A 19,909-nucleotide genomic window follows, 5' to 3' on the forward strand; every position below is an offset into this window, starting at 1 on the left:
ATACGCCTAAATATTGGTATCCAATGTATCTACTGCAATTTCACATTGGATTGCTGGTTTGAAATTTACTTTCATTATTATTTTTAATAAACATTTATGTTAAAACTTGTCTGGTGTTTTATTCCTTGTTTTTATATTCGCCAATTAAAACATAAAAATCAGACATTTGGTTAACTGCTTTATATGACAATACGTGTAGGTACACCTCATGGACACTTCAATAGATACACTACACGAGGTAAAAAAATAAAATAAATAAATAAAGGGTTAATTGCACAATAAAGGGACATTTAGGTATAACCTCACACCTGGGATCGACCCATGTTCTTACCGCATAAGAGCCCGTGTCATTAACCAGTCAGCTATTTCGACTTGACAGCACGTGGTCGTCTGCACTAGTGATGTGCATTCCAGTTAAGAACTCATTTAGAATCGGTTCACTCAAAATATTTGTTCAAAAGAATCGTTCACCGAATCGTTCGCTACACTTTCTTATTTATTTATTCTTTTTTTTTTTTTTTTTTACCTCGTGTAGTGTACCTATTGTAGTGTCCATGAGGTGTACCTAATCCCAGGCCACTTCGTTAGGGAAAAAGCTTAAGTGAAAGTGAAAAGTGCCACACCCGCCCTCACCCCCACCTCCTGATTGGCTGTTTGATCTGTGACGTCACATGGACACTCCATTAGGTACAGCGCCATTTTCAAGTGTACCTAATAACAGGCCACTTTATTCGTGAAATATCATGGTCAAAGGTCACAGGTGTCAAACTCTAGTCCTCAGGGCCGCATTCCAACATGTTTTCCAAGATTCCCTCGTTAAACACACCTGCGTGAAAAGATTTTGGACATTTTCACGTTCTGCAGGAGCTAAAACTTTTCACGCAGGTGCGCTTAACGAGGGAATCACACGGACACTCCATTAGGTACAGCGCCATTTTCAAGTGTACCTAATAACAGGCCACTTTATTAGGGAAATATCATGGTCAAAGGTCACAGGTGTCAAGCTCTAGTCCTCCGGGCCGCGTTCCAACATGTTTTCCAAGTGACCCTCGTTAAGCGCACCTGCGTGAAAAGTTTTAGCTCCTTTCACGTTCTGCAGGAGCTAAAACATTTCACGCAGGTGCGCTTAACGAGGGAATCACACAGACACTCCATTAGGTACAGCGCCATTTTCAAGTGTACCTAATAACAGGCCACTTTATTAGGGAAATATCATGGTCAAAGGTCACAGGTGTCAAGCTCTAGTCCTCCGGGCCGCGTTCCAACATGTTTTCCAAGTGACCCTCGTTAAGCGCACCTGCGTGAAAAGTTTTAGCTCCTTTCACGTTCTGCAGGAGCTAAAACATTTCACGCAGGTGCGCTTAACGAGGGAATCACACAGACACTTCATTAGGTACAGCGCCATTTTCAAGTGTACCTAATAACAGGCCACTTTATTAGGGAAATATCATGGTCAAAGGTCACAGGTGTCAAGCTCTAGTCCTCCGGGCTGCGTTCCAACATGTTTTCCAAGTGACCCTCGTTAAGCGCACCTGCGTGAAAAGTTTTAGCTCCTTTCACGTTCTGCAGGAGCTAAAACATTTCACGCAGGTGCGCTTAACGAGGGAATCACACAGACACTTCATTAGGTACAGCGCCATTTTCAAGTGTACCTAATAACAGGCCACTTTATTAGGGAAATATCATGGTCAAAGGTCACAGGTGTCAAGCTCTAGTCCTCCGGGCCGCGTTCCAACATGTTTTCCAAGTGACCCTCGTTAAGCGCACCTGCGTGAAAAGTTTTAGCTCTTTTCACGTTGTGCAGGAGCTAAAACTTTTCACGCAGGTGCGCTTAACGAGGGAATCACACGGACACTCCATTAGGTACAGCGCCATTTTCAAGTGTACCTAATAACAGGCCACTTTATTAGAGAAATATCATGGTCAAAGGTCACAGGTGTCAAGCTCTAGTCCTCCGGGCCGCGTTCCAACATGTTTTCCAAGTGACCCTCGTTAAGCACACCTGCGTGAAAAGTTTTAGCTCCTTTCACGTTCTGTAGGAGCTAAAACTTTTCACGCAGGTGCGCTTAACGAGGGAATCACACGGACACTCCATTAGGTACACCGCCATTTTCAAGTGTACCTAATAACAGGCCACTTTATTAGGGAAATATCATGGTCAAAGGTCACAGGTGTCAAGCTCTAGTCCTCGGGGCGGCGTTCCAATATATTTTCCAAGTTACCCTCGTTAAACACACACAACCGATTCTAAATTCTTAGGAACTGGAATGCACATCACTTGTACAAAACAGTGCAAGTGCTTGTAGGCTGCCGGTCGAAATAGCCGACTGGTTAGTGACTCGGGCTCTTGCTCGGTAAGAACTTGGTTCGAGCCCAGGTGCGAGAATATACCTAGATGTGCTTTTGTTGTGCAATTAACCCTTTATTTATTTATTTATTTTTCTTTTAACCTCGTGTAGTGTACCTATTGAAGTGTCCCTGAGGTGTACCTACACATATAGTCATATAAAGCAGTTAACCAAATGTCTGATTTTTGTTTTAATTGGCGAATATAAAAACAAGGAATAAAACACCAGACAAGTTTTAACATAAATGTTTATTAAAAATAATAATATTGACAGTAAATTTCAAACCAGCAATCCAATGTGAAATTGCAGTAGATACATTGGATACCAATATTTAGGCGTATATATGCATACACGTTATTTAAAAACTACTATAAGTGTTATAAAATCAACATTACCCCAAGAGAAGCATAATCTCCCCGTTGTTGCATAACGGGCACAGTCCGTCAGTGGTATGTGGGGAGAAATTTGAGAAATATTACAAAAAAGATTCTAAATAAGATCCTCTCTAGTACCTTTAAGACATGTGACCAATTATTTCAGGGGTATAATTAGTAACCAAGTAAAATGTTACCAGCTGGCTTCTAGAGAGCAGCGCATAAACCTGAATGACATCACAGTCATGCAATATGGTCCATTGGTCCCTTTGTTCAGTGGCTTTAGGTTGTTGTTTTTTTAGGTCTGATAAAATTCTGTGGACCAATAAAATAATTGTGAATATGAAATGCAGGAGTCCTTTAAATATTTTTAATCTGTGCAGATTTACATATTTTAAATCATTCAAAATCATCTGAAGCACGATGACATGTGGTACAAAGACGTCACTTTTAGCAGTAATTACAATATAAATGCAAGCCCTGTAATAAATAAGCATAGCCTTTCTATAGGTACAGTGCATTTTGACACTTCTTTTGTAATATTAGTATAAGAAGCACAACATATAAAAACTTCATGGACCACCATTTTGTTCATCAGTAGTATGTGACGTCAGCAGTGCTTCTTTTTCACCTGGTTTGCATACAAACATTTGTTTACAACTTTTTGAGTATTCAAAATACATTTCTTTATGTTTTTTTGTGTTTAAGTCCACTAGAACATGAATGTAAACGTGTGTTGTTGCTGGTGATGGTCCAGTTGGCATCGTCTATGCCTTCCATTCGGAGAGCCTGAGAAGAAACGTGTGCTTGACACCAAAGTGCATATTTGTTGCTTGGGTTTTTAACTGGAGCACCATCCTCCGCGGTGTAAACAGCAACTCAATCCAGGTCCAAAACACTGACAGGATAAATCCCGATTGGCTCCTTTGGAGCAGTAATGGCAGAGGCGGCATTCAGGATCTTTTACTTCTCGCCAGCGACAAACATCAGCCATTTTAAACACTTGCCATAGTCAGAAAGGTTTATCGATGACTGCAACTCCTGTACGCAGCACAATGAGCAGAGTGGGGTTGAGGGTGGCGGAAGGGAGTGTGCACGTCAGATTAAATAAACCTTTTATTATTTGTGGGACGAAACAATTGCCAAGAGCAACTACAATTGCCTGGTTGAATCATTTAACGCTGCAACTCCAATAAACACATTCTGAGTGTGAAGTTAAATAAAAACGACTTGACTAATCTAAAAGTATCAATGAATGTCGACGCTCCAAATAAAGACTTTTTCTGGAAGGTAATAATCTTATCGTCGTGGTGAACGCTTACGAGGCGGCACGTCAAAGTATTACGCTTGCACCTGTAATATAACAGAAGAATCAAATGTCTTTCATATGCTTTATTTTACTTTTCAAAACGTAATGCCCTATCTCAAATAAACATCATTTGAAGTTTGAAAGTACTTATTAGATCATGAATAACAATTAATCATGTCAGGGAATTTGAATGAACACCTTATTAATAGTTATTATTTCAATTTCAAAATTATTATTTCAATAATTGACCACTAGAAGAAGTGAAGAGATGAAGTTTCTCAAACAGCAGCACCAGTCAGAAACAGGAAGTGAATAAAAGCTGTGTCTCACCGGCATAGCTGCGTCCATTGCTCATGTTGGTGGGAACGAGGCTCCACTTGTCCACGGCCGGGTCATAGAACTCCACAGAGGAAAGGTTGCACGAGCCGTCGTCACCTCCGATCACGTAGAGCAGACCATTGATTGTGCATACGCCTTAAAAACGGACACGCACGCAACAGTGCAACAATGCTACATGACAATGTTTATTTAACATTGTTGTGAGAGGACACCGTCGTCTCACCGGCATTACGACGACACATGTTCATGTCGCACACGGGCCTCCACGTGTTGCTGGCTGGGTCGTAAACCTCCACGCTCTTCCGCACTAGGGGCCCGTCGTGGCCGCCGGCCGCATACAGCTGCCCTCCCAAAACCCCCACGCCTGCAAAGACATGCGGGTGTGTTCATATGTTTCAAGTAGGATGACATTGTAGAATACACATGCAGTTGACGTGAGTGAATGTGTGTGCTTGTGACTAAGTTGGTGTTTTACCTGCTCCACTGCGGCGTGTGCTCATGTCAGCGACGTAACCCCATTGATCAGAGACAGGGTCATATTCCTCCACTGTACTGAGACACTGACGTGAAGCTCCGTCGTAACCCCCCACAGAGTACAGCTTACCTAAGACGCGTGCTCACACATAAGTTATGTGATCTCTCTCTCTCTGAGTCACACATACGCACAGAGAGGTGTTCATACCGTCAATCACGCCGACACCAACGCTACTACGCCGCGTGTTCATGGACGTCACGTACGTCCATTCATTATTTTTTGGGTTGTACACTTCCACTGTGGACAGACCTGTACGCAACACATGAGGACATGACACTGGACAACTTTCTAAAAGTCTACTACGCATGAATCTTGATGTCGGAGTTGTGCGCCAGTCACTACTGCTATTCAAAAGATGTTTAGTGACCACATGATAGTGAGTGAGTGTGCGTGCCTGTGTACCTATGCTTCCATTAAAGCCTCCCACAGCGTAGAGCAGCCCCCCCAACATGGCCGACCCCAGCGTGCTGCGTCTCTCCTGCATGCTGGCTACAGGGCTCCACTGATCCCTGGCGCCGTCGTACACATCCACCGTCCTTTCGCGCAGAGAACTGTTGAAGCCGCCAACCGCGTACACTCTGCCTGCTAGCGACACCACGCCTGTACATGCCCCCCCACCCACACACACACATATATCTTATCTTTTGGATCTATATATATTTCTTAGTTTCTTATTTTCAATCAGAAAAAAAATCTTAGAATCACTTTTTTTATACATTGTCATAATAGGGTACAGTGTGGAAAGTTTCCGATGAATCCTTCTTGTATTCGCAGTGGAGTCTATGACTACGTTCACACTGCAGGGTGTGATGCCCAATTCGTATTTTTTGTTAAAGCCAATATTTTTATGTACACATTGACTTTACGCAACACACCCACACACAGACACACACCTGCTCGGCAGCGTCTTGACGGCAGCTCGGCAACTTGATACCATCGATCTTCTTGGACATCGTAACATTCAACACTACGGATGGCTTTGGGAGCCTGGCCGCCCACCACCATCATAACCTGGCCACACACAACGGTAAGCGACAGATATGCACACATACATGCACCTAACTGGGCTTGTGTGAGCACCTTGGGGATGCTGACAGGTGTGCGTGGTCGCGTCCTGTCTGTCTTGATGAGGTGTCTCTGTTCCGCAGGAAGGAGGTGGTACTTCATGGCCTCAATGAGGAAATCCTTGCAGATGTTGTTGTTCTTGATTAGTGCCTCTTCTTCTACTATCTGAAAGGGAACCATATCTTGGCGAAGGACGCGATAGTCTATTTACATTGTTTGATTGTTTTAGAAGAGAAATGCTGTGATTATTTTTTGTTTCTTCATTATCACCCTGAACATTTTAAACAGGCACTACACAGCCACCTCACCCTGGCTGCAAACCCCACACTTTAAAAAACGAGTCTTTGGTCAAAATAATAAAGATGTAATGATTTCCACATACATTTAAATTTTCAATTCAGCTATTAATAAGCACAGGCCACATAACCTATCCAGCAAAGGGGGAAAATTTAAAAACATCAAGTGAAAATGGTTTGTCTGGTCATTCACGCTGCGCAAACACCTCATTTCTAGCATGGAAAGACTTCTGCTAACTGTGAACGCTGGGCTTTGACCCCTGAGTTGGACCTGCTGAGTTGGGTTGATTAAAATTCTGACAGAGGTACGAATTCCCTAATTTTTGGTGGGAAATGAACACATCACCAGTTACATCACCAATTGCAGCACAACATACGGCTATGCAGGCTCGATGGAAGAGGAACTTTTTTTTGTGTTTGAATATTAATTTTGGACACAAAAAAAAGAAAAAAAAATAGGAATACAAACAAAATAGGACATATTGTAAAGAAAATGTTTGTCTTGACTTTCTCTTTAACATAACTTCAAAACCCATACCACAAATGTATCCTTAAGAATAAATGGCTTACAAATTATTTGATCTTGTAGCAGAAAGTTTCTCCTAATAGCTCTTGTTTAAACTTAGAACCTCCCCAACATACAAAGCTTGTCTCTTAGTGTAAGGGGTATCACTTCAACCTATTTTCTTCACACCAACCTATTACCTACTGAGGGAATATCTTGTGGCATTTTAGGGTATTTCAGAAAGAGTACCGTATTTTCCGCCCTAAAAGGCGCACCGGGTTATAAGGCGCACCTTCAATGAACGGCCCATTTTAAAACTTTGTCCATATATAAGGCGCACCGGATTATAAGGCGCATAAAATAGAAGCTATACTGCATCAAACGGAGGTTGACTAGGGTTGCGGTATGCATCCACTAGCCAATAACCAACGAGCCCTCTGTAAACAATCGCGTTTCTCAAACGATCTCCTATAAAATGATCAGAACTGACTAAAGTTCGATCTAACGCATTGGTACTACTTACCTATGTTTCCCTTCCATATCGATCCGTAGATGTACTCGAAACATTAACAGAGCAGCCTATTTTGACATGAAATAGCCTGGTACGTATAGCAGCTATCGCAATAGCATTAGCCATCCGCAAAGTCTCACGAGCCTCAGCTCGCAATCTCCCATGAGCCTCAGCAAAGTGTAAACAATCGCGTTTCTCAAACGATCTCCTATAAAATGATCGGAACTGACTAAAGTTCGATCTAACGCATTGGTACTACTTACCTATGTTTCCCTTCCATATCGATCCGTAGATTTACTCGAAACATTAACAGAGCAGCCTATTTTGACATGAAATAGCCTGGTACGTATAGCAGCTATCGCAATAGCATTAGCCATCCGCAAAGTCTCACGAGCCTCAGCTCGCAATCTCCCATGAGCCTCAGCAAAGTGTAAACAATCGCGTTTCTCAAACAATCTCCTATAAAATGATCGGAACTGACTAAAGTTCGATCTAACGCATTGGTACTACTTACCTATGTTTCCCTTCCATATCGATCCGTAGATTTACTCGAAACATTAACAGAGCAGCCTATTTTGACATGAAATAGCCTGGTACGTATAGCAGCTATCGCAATAGCATTAGCCATCCGCAAAGTCTCACGAGCCTCAGCTCGCAATCTCCCATGAGCCTCAGCGAAGTGTAAACAATCGCGTTTCTCAAACGATCTCCTATAAAATGATCGGAACTGACTAAAGTTCGATCTAACGCATTGGTACTACTTACCTATGTTTCCCTTCCATATCGATCCGTAGATTTACTCGAAACATTAACAGAGCAGCCTATTTTGACATGAAATAGCCTGGTACGTATAGCAGCTATCGCAATAGCATTAGCCATCCGCAAAGTCTCACGAGCCTCAGCTCGCAATCTCCCATGAGCCTCAGCAAAGTGTAAACAATCGCGTTTCTCAAACGATCTCCTATAAAATGATCGGAACTGACTAAAGTTCGATCTAACGCATTGGTACTACTTACCTATGTTTCCCTTCCATATCGATCCGTAGATTTACTCGAAACATTAACAGAGCAGCCTATTTTGACATGAAATAGCCTCGCGGGTACAACAGCTATTCGGTGACGCCCCCTGACTACAGTTGCCGTAATGCTGGGAAGCGATGCGACCTTGTAATTTACTAGTCGTACTAAAACGTACTGAAACATTTTGGCAGAGCACTGTGTACAACCAGTATGGATCAACAAATTCATCAGTTGATCCATATCAAAGTCAAAGTCAGCTTTATTGTCAATCCCTTCATATGTCAAGACACACAAAGAAACCGAAATTCCGTTTCCTCCATCCCACGGTGACGAGACATACAAGTAGGCGACACAAAACAAAAACAAGAAGGCACAAACCATAAATAATAAATAATAAATAAAATAAAATGAGCGATGAATAAATAACAGACCCAATAACCCATTAAATAAGAGGGGCAAAACCGAGCCAGTGTGCAATATATAAGGCGCACTGGCCTATAAGGCGCACTGTCGGCTTTTGAGAAAATTTTAGGTTTTTAGGTGCGCCTTTTAGGGCGGAAAATACGGTACAAAAAACTCAAATAGTTCAGTGTTTCACAGAATAGCTAGGATAGGTTCCGCAGAACAATAACACCACTAGTTTAATTCACGAGTAGTGAATCTGGAATTTGCAAAAACGCCAACTGAAAGACCTTCTGTTCATATGTTTGAAGGTGTGGATGTTGTGTTGATGTACCTGAACCAGATAGTCCCTGGAGAGCAGTGGCAGGCGAACATGCTCCATTAGTTTGGGCATGTGCTCCACACGGGAGCTGTCTTGTTTGATCCACAAGATCATCGCTTCAAACACCTACGACAACCAGCAGGGGGCGACCAAGAAGAGCACAGCTAAATCAGTAAAGAGTTCTATATAAACAGGTAAGGGGTTTCAATGTAGGGTTTAAAGTATGGGCGTTTCCAGTCTATGCAACCCTAAACTGAGTCGCATCACCCCTAAAAGTTAAGATATCCAAAAAAGCTGTGTGTCCTTTTGTAGCAACTCAGAACAGTGTAAACCCATAAAACTGTTTTTGGAAACACGGCTCCCTGGCCGACTGCATCAAAATGCTTTTGCTCCATCGAATCCCTCCCGCCACGCACTCTATCTGCACAGAGCATTACGCTGCCTTCCACTGTTATGGCGTGAGTAAAGCTCATCTTTCATTGATTCATTCATGAATCCCCAGGCCGGCTAGTCAGCCTCCATTTTATATGATTTTTGTGTGTGTGCGTGTTCTCACCTTCTCTTCGGTGGGCACGGTGAGCTTGTCGCTGGAGAACAGGCTGCATACCTGCTGCAGAGACAGAGATGCAAACTCCTCACACTGGACCACCTCGGAGAAATGCTGCTCTGTGAGACGTAAAAACACAATTGATCAGATTTACAAGCGCATGATATGCAGTTGAAGCTCCAAATTGGAACCCAAGCCACTCTGACAGCAAATGAATAAATGAAAAATGAGCAAATAAAAATCAAACTACTCATGCACAAAAAAACAAAGTCAAAGAGAAAGGAAAAATACTGAAAGCAGTTTTGCAATGAAGTTGCATTTCTGGCTCCTTATTTAAAGTGACTTTTTTTAATGCATTTTTGGTTGTTTTTAAGAAGATGAGGTGTATTTCTTCAATATTGGTAGTACTGTGTTCTGTGGTCTACGTTGAAAATTCCATTTGTACACAAGTAGCTCACCGGCGTATGCGTGCGCCTGTCCAACAAGCTGCGTGCATGTGTGCACGTCTGCAAAGGCTCGGATACCCAAGCAGTTGGAAGGATGAAGCTCAGACTGCAGGAAGTCACAGCATGCCTGACGCACGTCCATCAGCTGGAGGAGGCTCGCTGCTGGCAGCAGAACCTGAAAAAAAAGAAAATCAAACAAATAAGAGCTCTCTTTCCACATGACGCAGAAAAATGCAGCATGTAGCTGTCATTGTGCTTCCTTTTCAGATTTTGTTTGTGTGGAGGTAGCACAAAATAGTGAATAGAATCCAAGGAGGAGCAAGAGGGCATCACAAACAACCACCAGACACTAATTGCATGTTAAACAAGGCCAAGTAAATAGGACGGCTATCCACTAAACACATTAGTGATGGAGGTGCACTCGCGAATGAGGCGCGCAACTAACAGTGGGAGGATTTCCCGTCTCGCTCCATGAGCACACTTCCTGGACTAATAATGACAGGAAGTGTGCAGGCTGCGAAGACGTGATCGCACGTGCGTACACTGCTGGAATGAAAAAAGAATTGGTGTGTTTTCAAGCTAAGAGGTTGAGGCTCTTTCATATGGAGCCAGCAAAATTTAAAAATAGTGGGTTCCCTGCACTAGGAAATTACATATGCCAATCAAAAACATGATGGACAAGAACAGTTTACAAACTTTACACTGATGATGTTACTACCGTATTTTCTGCACCATAAGGCGCACTTAAAAGCGTTTCATTTTCTCTTTTGTATGGACCGAATTCCAAAATCGGTAAATGTTATTGTGTGGTTGCCGCCACACAGGGATGTAATGTATAGGCGTAATATGAAGACCAGATGAACCAATCAGAGGACATTACATTTTACGTAGACCGGGGCGATAAACCAATCAGTTCACTGTACGACCTCACCTGTACATTGTCTTCAGTGACTTCTATCTGAGCCGTGTAGATGTAGTCCACCAGCTTGGTGAGAGTGGGGCCATCCACCTCACCAATTTCTACTCGCTGGGCCTTACTCTCACTCATGTCGCCTACATGTGCACACACATGTACAGACATGTACACACACATATACACACACAAACAGGTAAACAAACACATGACCATCAAAGCATACAAACAGAAAGGAGAGAGTACCTGTGAACATGGCACAGAAGTAGGGGCTGGAGGCTGCCAAGACCACCCGGTGCGCCGCCACTGTTACATGTCCTGCAACCAGCTGGACATCACAAAGCATTTTCTTCCTGATGGACACCCAGAGTTTTGTCTTTTATGGCAATGTCTCAAATTTGGTAGCAATAGGAATGAACTCTTAGGACCACTTTGTCTATGAAGGACACCTGAAAAGGGTCAAAAGACCAATTCTGTGCAAATTAGCAATCTCACTGGTATGATTGAGACTTTTGTGGGTCTACTAATGATAGACAAGCCTTTTTTAAAAACTCAACTGAGCCTATTGAGCCTAAAACTGTAACTTCGGAGCAAGATTCCCTCCAGTCTCTTTTCAGGCATGGCATTTGTAAACTTTTTTTGTAGGTCTACTCATGATAGGCATGCAAAATAATTGCCTGATTTTATGTTGCCAAGTGAAACCGACGCTGACTCTATGGAGCTGACATAACTGTTCTGGTTTATTGTTGTCGCAATCAGATAGGCTAGGTTCACGCTGCAGGGAGTGATGCCCCAATTCCGATTTGTTTATGTTTTCGTTCGATTTCCAAAAACAATTGTGATGTCTAAGTGAACGGAACACATCAGTGATGAGACACACATGTGCACAAAGTATGACTTTGAGTGACACGTACAGTACAAAAGACAACATTATGTGTCAGTGTTTACGGAAGTAAGCAAAAAAAATCTGTTAAACTACTATTACAATATACATCCAAATACATTAATTTAATTTATAACCGTTCGTTTTTTATTGCCCGTGTAAAATCAACTTGCAACATGTGCAAACACACATGGTTAAAACAAAAGGGCTGCAACTTCATGGAGTAGATGACAACAATAACATACTTTCTAAGGTCATTCATGAGCTGGAAGGCTTTCCTCATGTGCGTGTGGTTGAAAGTCAGCATTGTGCCATTTGCCGCCATGGACTCCTCTTCTTCTGGCTCGGCATGGCACATGGGATGCGATGGGACCTCCACACTGGGAACGCATGACACGACGGCTCTAGAACCAAGACACAGATTTATTTTATTTCCACAAAAATAGTTACCACAGGTGCTAATTTACTCAACTGCTGATGGGGAGAGTCATTTTCAAAAGGATGTTAGCAGTAATAGAGTCTATGTCAACTGAAAGAGGAATTTAAGAATTACGGCAGAAAGAAAACATGGAGGTAAACATTGCAGACTTCAGACTTTGTCTTTTTGCCCATGCGTTTTTGGGGCTTTTTGTAGTTCTAGCAATGCCTACCAAATTTGCTATGTATACTAACTGCAGGAGCGGAATTTACAAATTCGAATTGCGTGTATCACCCTAAAACGTTTGCTTGAAACCAAAATGGCAGACTTCCTGTCTTTTTGTGTATGGCTTCTTGAGACTTTTTTTCTTCTTGTACTAGTACTACTACTTTGTATTACTTTTTGGTGTATCTATGTACTCTTGATAAAAAATGTTTACCAGATTTCATTTGAAGTTTAATTCAAGTAAATGTCCCTCAAAAGGATGCTTCAAAGCAAAATGGCTCACTTCCTTTCTCATTTCAGTATGGCTGCTTGACATTTGTTTTTACTACTAAAAATTTCATCCATCCATCCATCCATTTTCTGTACCGCGTTCATCTAAGTGTAATGGGGGAGGATTTTTTAATTTGTGTGAATGGAAAAAAATGACACAAATGCTCCAATAACGTTACAATAATGCTATTAGGCTACATTTAATTCAACATCCAACGCGGTTTCTGTTTTTGTTTGTTTGTACAGAGTATAATGTGCAATGTAAGAAATAAGGCAATGTTAAAACAAAATTGACAAAATGCATATAAATACACCACGGGAGCACGGCATATGCACCAGTGCAAGCGACCAGAATGATACCACGTCTGCATCAATTTGAACCCGAAAAAACCGTTACCTTTGAAAATACTTACACATTGACTCACATCCTTAAGTTTGAGCCACTGGCTTTCATTATTTGTCAATATTGAACGTGTTACCCAGTTGCTTATGGGTCCAATCCCAGTTGGGACACTTGACGTAATATTTTTGTTGGGGGGAAAAAAAAAAAGAAGCCTTTTTGTTTATCAAGTTGAGCAACGTTAGCTATTAGCACATTCACCTTTACTACACCCACAACCTTCATTATTTGTCAACATTGAACGTGTTACAGTTGCTTATAGGTCCAATCCCAGTTGAGACACTGGACGTAATATTTTTGTTGAAAAATTGTCTTTTGGGGGGTCAAGTTGAGCAACGTTAGCGTTTAGCACATTTAACTTTACACAACCTGACAGGAATTGTCGATCGGCTTTTTAATGTTGGGCCGTGTCTAGAAAGGAGCGTTACGAGGCGACATGTGTCCGGAAACAAAAAGAAGTCACATTTGGGAGCAACTTACCACGTTAGCTCTCGTCATCATTATCATCATCAACAACAAAATGCTAGCTTATTAGTGGGAGGATGGGGGCTTGTACCCCAAGCAGGAAGCGCGTTTTCTTTGTACCGCATGACATATGATTTGAGGACGTATTGTCAAAATGAGGTAATATTGGTGTTATTTGGAAAGACATAAACAAGTATGGAGGGGAATTATGGTAAGAACTCACCCCGGCGACACATCGTCCATCCTGGCGGAGTCCCCAAATGCAACACCGCGGGAGCACAGCTGCCCACGGACACAGAGATCGTCTATTCCAGTTTTGTGACCACTCTGGCCACTTTTTTTTCTCTTTTCTTTATTTATTACGTACGCTGAATTCCGTTACATATCCAAAGACAAATTGAGTCAAAAATATATTGTACATATATATACATTTTTCGAAAATTACATGAATTATGTCCAAACCACATCACTTACTCAATAAATAACAGTTAACATACTAATTACTGATTTTTCATCGTAGTGTTGCATATTGGTCACAAATTGTTGATGGCACAAACAAAAGCAAGAGTACTTGCGACTTGAAAATCATGTACAATCTTTTAGATTAGCAATTTACTTTTGTATGATTTTCTTTACGAAATTGATAACCGTAGTTTGTGCCCTAAAAATAGCTTCATTGGCAAGTAAATAGCTACATAAAGTCCAATAGCATTAGCATGTGAAATAGGTGATGACATTGTCGATTTATCTGGGGAAATAGGACGTGATATTCCACTGAACCTATTATTTCAGGATTGTTGATCTTTTACATTAGTTAGTTAAATTTGCACTTAAATGTCAGTTATTTTGACTTTACTATTTTAATTTAAACTCATGCTACTATGGGTTTTAATTTCCAAATAGTAGACTCCATTTTTTTTTAATGTGATGACATGCATTGACTGATTTTGACTGCAACACAATTAAATTTGCCAATTTGCTTACAATTCCAAACTATTTGGTATGTCAAGGCATAATGAATGCTGGAATTGAGACTGCAGCAGAGAAAAGTGCAATTTCTTTCCATTTTGTTTCCAACTCAAATGAGCACGTTTTAAAATAGTGAACTTTGGATTTTATACACTTTACTTGAGATATCATTGACAATGACATTTAATAATTTTGGACAAACTGACTCGCACTTTTTGTATGCAAGTTAGGTAAATGTTCGAGAATCAAAGCACGTTACCACTAAAACATTCTAGTTTGTTGAGGTGGGCCTACTTTCCCAATACCTCGAGTTCTGCTCTTAACTCTAGAAAATAATTGCCACCTGTAACACTTAGTGGTCACCCCCAAAATATTCTTCTTAATTGGCCGAAGGGGTTTTATACAATCAACCAATCTCCATCTCAAAAATGGCGATCGATAAAAAGGGAGATGCTGCCCCCTGGGCGGCACTAGTTAAATAGCACCCTTTAGAAAATGTACCTTAAAAACGTTGAGATTTTCCGAACATTAAAAACTTTAATAAAACCAAACATATGTATGTGCTAAACAGGATTTCAGAACAGTTTTAATCTAAACAAACATTAAATCAAAGCTGACAGGGGGGGGAAGGGTTTGTCTGCTTCAGAGGGAAGAAACACAAAGTCAAGCGATTCAACTGTCACGCTGCCTACAAGTCGACATAAAAACCCTGAGAGAACTCAGGAAAGAAAACCAAAAACAATCAGACGCAAGAAAAAGTGACAAACGTGTCCGTAATCACACAGAGCGAATGACAATGTTTCATCAATAATTCACAATTCTGTTGTAGTAGTAGCGTCCGTGAAGAGGAACACGATGGACGGGGAGGAGGTTAATGGTGGGTAGACTCATTCATTCGTCGGGGGGGATGGACACTTCTCCCAAACTCAGAAGAGGAGAACCCCCCTTACCCACCGCCTCCGTGGTGGTATGTATTCAAGTTCTCTGGAAGTCTGAACCCCCTTTTCACCCCCACTCCACTCCCGTGACCGTATCAAAAGTGGAGGGAACTTTAATAGCCGCCTCCGTAGCCGCCTCCTCCTCCTCCTCCTCCCCGGCTATAGCCGCCTCTGCTGTACGGGGCACCGCTCCGAAATGAGGTATAGCTTCCCCCTTTCATGGCGCCGTAGCCGCTTGCCCCTTTCATGGCGCCGTAGCCGGAGTGCTGCTGTCCGTAGCCCTCCCCGAAGTCCCCGTTGCTATACCCGCCACTCATGCCGCTGTCGTAGTCTTCGTAGCCCCCACCGTAGCCTCCAGAACTATAGCCGCCGCCGTAGCTTCCTCCACCGTAACCGCCGCCGCCACCTCCGTAGCTCCCGCCGTAGCTGCTCGAGCCGTAACCGCCTCCTCTTCCTCCGCCGTAATTCGACATTGCTCTGCCGCGACCGCGGCCACCGCCACCTCGACCTCCGCCGGACATCTCCTGCTTGCTCATGGCCTTCTTCACCTCCACCTTAGTGCCGCTGATAGTGTGGAACTTGGTGAGCGCAGCCTTGGAGGCAGACTCGCTGTCCTCGAAGAAGACAAAGCCGAAGCCCCGCTTCCTACCGCTCAGCTTGTCGGTGATGATTTCGGCCTTCTCCACCGCGCCGTACTGAGCGAAGTAGTCGCTGAGGTTCTCGGACTCCAGATGATCCTTGACACCACCAACAAATATCTTTTTGACGTTGGACGACGCGTCTGTGTTGCTTGCCTCCTCCCGGGCCACGGCCCACTTGAGCTCCACGTTGCGGCCGTCAACGACATGTGGCCTGGACGCCATTGCTGCGTCGGCCTCCTCCGCTGTTGTGTAGGTTATGAAGCCAAAGCAGCGCGAGCGACCTAGCATCTGGTTCATGACCACCACGCAGTCGCTGAGGGTGCCGAATTGCTCGAAATAGCCACGGAGGCCATCGTCCGTCGTCTCCACGTTCAGACCTCCGACAAAAAGCTTTGTAAGTTTGGACGACATGACTAGATTCGAGCTAGGGAAGGTGCGACACACCGTCCCTCTCCTTCTTCAATGAGCGACGAGCGGGGCGGGACGTTTCGACTCGCGCTTTCATAAAACGTTGCGGTTGCTGATTGGTCAGTTTGAAAACTGGCGACACCTCTACCGCGGTGATGAGCCAATCACGTTCCGTGAGACTTTGCTTGGCGTCGCAAAAGATGTGGGAGCGCGAGTTCTTAGCAGCCTCGATTATTTCAATGCCTTTACGTAGCGCAAATGTTGCTGCTGTACACTCATCTATCATTTAGTCGTACATTAGGTTCCCACTTAGAATTAAAAGTGTCCATTCGTTCACGTTACGTCATGAGCACCAATTCATTTTTTAATTTCAAAGGTTTTACAAAGGGGAATCAGAATTGGGTTTAATACAATTACTACAGTTACATTTCCTTTTGGTATCTTACCGTTATTTCATTTCCAGTGTAACTTCACATTTATTCTAATCCCAAAATAATGGTATAGCCCATGTATGACATGGTGCAACCTGCTACACAACAAAGATATATAAGCAAGTACGATACGAAATGTAGACTTTCCATGTTCACATTGCACTTGGAAAACTTGCATTTCAGACATCACATCTCCAGATTTGTAGCCCTAAAGCAATATAACAGAACAGCAACATACTCCTTGTGTAAATAACTGACATAAGGACATCAATGTATTGGTCATAATTTATTCTCAGATATATAAAAAAGATTGTCATTAAAAGAAGATTGTTATGATGTCGAATCTCCTTGAGCACCACAATCTGTAATACAAACAACGACACGATTAAAGCTTTTAGCACAACGGTTGTCTTTGATCTGGCAAAGCACCACTAGTTAAGTCCCGAGATCACCTGAGAAGACTGCACCATGCACCAGCCGGCTCTGCTCCGCACCGGCACATTAGGGGGGTCTTTTGCCTTCTCCTTTGCCCAGGTTACCATTGCAACCTGGAGGGGGGGGAAAAGAGAGAGAAAGCAAATGAGATTGTGTGCAAATAGACTTTTCGGCAGGAGACACCAGAACACCACCACTTTTGTTGCCAGTTAGTTTTTAAATGGTGGGAAAATTTGAATCCCCTCCTCCCAAGTCATTAAAAACCTAATGAAATCCCGACCCACCCCCAATGGCGTTTTACATAAGGATTAGCTAGGATTTAAGATGGTATAATATTCTTCCATACATGGTTGACCAACACAGAGATAAGATAGGTTGTTTTTACATACCTAGTTGGCTGGATGTTGATATCCTAAAGAGATATTTCAGACTCCTATCACAACCGACCCCAGGTAATCAACAGGGTCCTGACGTAGCCTACAAACAAACCGCTACGGCTATTTTGGCTGGGATATCCTACTGGAATACGTGTAAGAACACCTAAATGTAGGGATAATCAACAGGAATGAGCAAAAATGATGTGTCCACATAAGATAGTAAATATATATTCATAAATGCGATATGGTTCATTAGTCACATTTAAGTAAGAACATGGTCAAACCCTACATAGCCTACATGCATTGGCTGTGGGCAGACGTGTATTTTTGAAATACACCCACCTGACTTTAAAACTGGGAAAAGAGGCCCCGTGTAACTACAAAGCTGACCTGTGGATAAACTTGATTAATGAGTAAAGTAAAACTAAGCTATGTGGTGTAACCTTTTATTTAAGAATGAACATACAGAATAAGTTTCTTCAAACAGTAATGAATTGTTTTCTGAAGAACATGAAAGTACACAGCATACATTTGGATATTGCTCTACAGGCTGAATGGGAGGAATAACAAATCGACGCAAAATAGCCGCTGAGACGCCAGCTAGAATGAATGCGTGGTCGGTTTTAGAGCATAAAGAGAGAGGGGGGGGGCTAAACAAAAGCAGTGCGTCTCCCGCCATCTTTACTGGGGGAAAACGTGAGTCTAGTCACAAAATGGCCTTGTGACAACGGTTAAAAAAAATATTTAACAGATCAGAATTTGCTCACGCCAACACTGGAAACAAAAAAAATGCATCTAAAATATTAAAATAATCATAATAAAACAAGCCTACATTCAGCTTTTAACAAAGGGTGAACGCAAAAGGGTCTAATTGTTTAGACGTCAGCTACACGAGTAGTACATACAAAATGGTGATAATCTGTATTTTATATATTGTATGTATTTTAAGTGTCCTAATTTGTTTTAATTTGGTATTTTTTGGGAAGTGACCTTCCTACCTGTGACGGGGCTTTGAGGTCTTCATTTTGTTTGGGGGTGGGGGATGACCCCCTCCACCATTAGTGAGTTTTGACTTTTGACGTCCAAATCCACGGCTGGAGGTACGGTCTGGAGGGATGTTCGGATGACTTGTCTGGTCTAGTAGCCGCTGTAGCCCCCCCTGGGGTAGCCGCCACCGCCGCCGCGTGAGTAGGGGGCTGGGTTCCGCTGGCCGCCGAAGGGTCCCTTCATAGGACCGTAGCCAGAGGATTGTTGGCCGTAGCCGCTGCCGAAGTCGCTGTAGCCGTTGCCGCCACCGTAGCCGCCCTGGTCGCCGTAGCCACCCCCGTAATGTCCGCCGTAGCCCCCGTAGCCTCCGCCGCTGTTGTAGCCTCCACCGCCATTTCCGTAGCTGTAGTTTCCGCCATAGTCTCTACTGCCGTAGCCATTTTGGTTAGCCCGCATGCCTCGGCCGCCTCTTCCTCTCGGGGACATGCCGCCCCTGTTGGCCGCTTGCATCTCCTGCTTGGTGAGAGCCTTCTTTACCTCCACTTTGTGTCCGTTGATGGTGTGGAACTTAATCACGACGGCCTTGTCGGCGGCGTCGTGGTCGTTGAAGTACACGAAGCCGAAGCCCCTCTTCTTCCCAGTGTCCTTCTCGGAGATTACCTCCGACTTCTCGATTTCGCCATACTGGGAGAAATACTCGCTGAGGTGTTCCTCTTCGATGTCGTCTTTCAGTCCACCCACGAAGATTTTTTTCACCTTGGCGAGAGCTTCAGGTTTGTTGGCATCCTCTCGCGACATGGCCCGCTTCACCTCGACTGTGTTGCCGTCGACGGTGTGCGGCCTAGCGTTCATAGCTGCGTCGGCCTCCTCCGGCGTCGAGTAGGTGACGAAGCCGAAGCAGCGGGAGCGTTGGAGCTGCTTGTTGACCACCACCACGCAGTCGGTGAGCGAGCCGTACTGCTCAAAGTGTTTGCGAAGCCCGTCGTCGTCGGTGTCAACGTTGAGGCCGCCGACAAACAGTTTACATAGCTGGTCAGACATGTTTCAAAATGGAGATTTACTATTACCGCGGAAGAATTGCTAGCCACGGTGCCTCAAATCTCAAAATGGTGGACGGGGTAACCAACGCAG

The 19,909-nt window shown here is 43.3% G+C and overlaps 2 protein-coding genes across 3 annotated transcripts; both read right to left on the reverse strand.

Annotated features, from left to right (window-relative positions):
- Positions 1-3,078: 3,078 nt before the first annotated feature.
- klhl3 (kelch-like family member 3) lies at positions 3,079-14,290 on the reverse strand. 2 transcript variants are annotated; one of them, XM_037262544.1, is made up of 15 exons: positions 13,816-14,290; positions 12,060-12,218; positions 11,178-11,284; positions 10,950-11,071; positions 10,031-10,193; positions 9,582-9,691; positions 9,038-9,151; positions 5,986-6,135; positions 5,799-5,916; positions 5,308-5,505; positions 5,053-5,154; positions 4,846-4,974; positions 4,594-4,734; positions 4,362-4,505; positions 3,079-3,763 (listed from the first exon to the last, which is right to left on the reverse strand). In XM_037262544.1, the coding sequence occupies exons 1-15, from the start codon at positions 13,833-13,835 to the stop codon at positions 3,735-3,737; spliced, it is 1,806 nt and encodes a 601-aa protein (XP_037118439.1). In that variant the 5' UTR covers positions 13,836-14,290; the 3' UTR covers positions 3,079-3,734. The 2 variants fall into 2 exon arrangements, with proteins under 2 accessions (XP_037118439.1, XP_037118440.1); XM_037262545.1 differs by lacking the exon at positions 5,308-5,505.
- A 788-nt stretch (positions 14,291-15,078) lies between these two features.
- hnrnpa0a (heterogeneous nuclear ribonucleoprotein A0a) lies at positions 15,079-19,909 on the reverse strand. The gene is made up of 4 exons (XM_037260079.1): positions 18,932-19,909; positions 17,432-17,527; positions 17,238-17,341; positions 15,079-16,597 (listed from the first exon to the last, which is right to left on the reverse strand). The coding sequence occupies exons 1-4, from the start codon at positions 19,817-19,819 to the stop codon at positions 15,613-15,615; spliced, it is 2,073 nt and encodes a 690-aa protein (XP_037115974.1). The 5' UTR covers positions 19,820-19,909; the 3' UTR covers positions 15,079-15,612.

Source organism: Syngnathus acus, chromosome 10 (genome assembly GCF_901709675.1).
Source record: "Syngnathus acus chromosome 10, fSynAcu1.2, whole genome shotgun sequence".
NCBI lineage: Eukaryota > Metazoa > Chordata > Actinopteri > Syngnathiformes > Syngnathidae > Syngnathus > Syngnathus acus.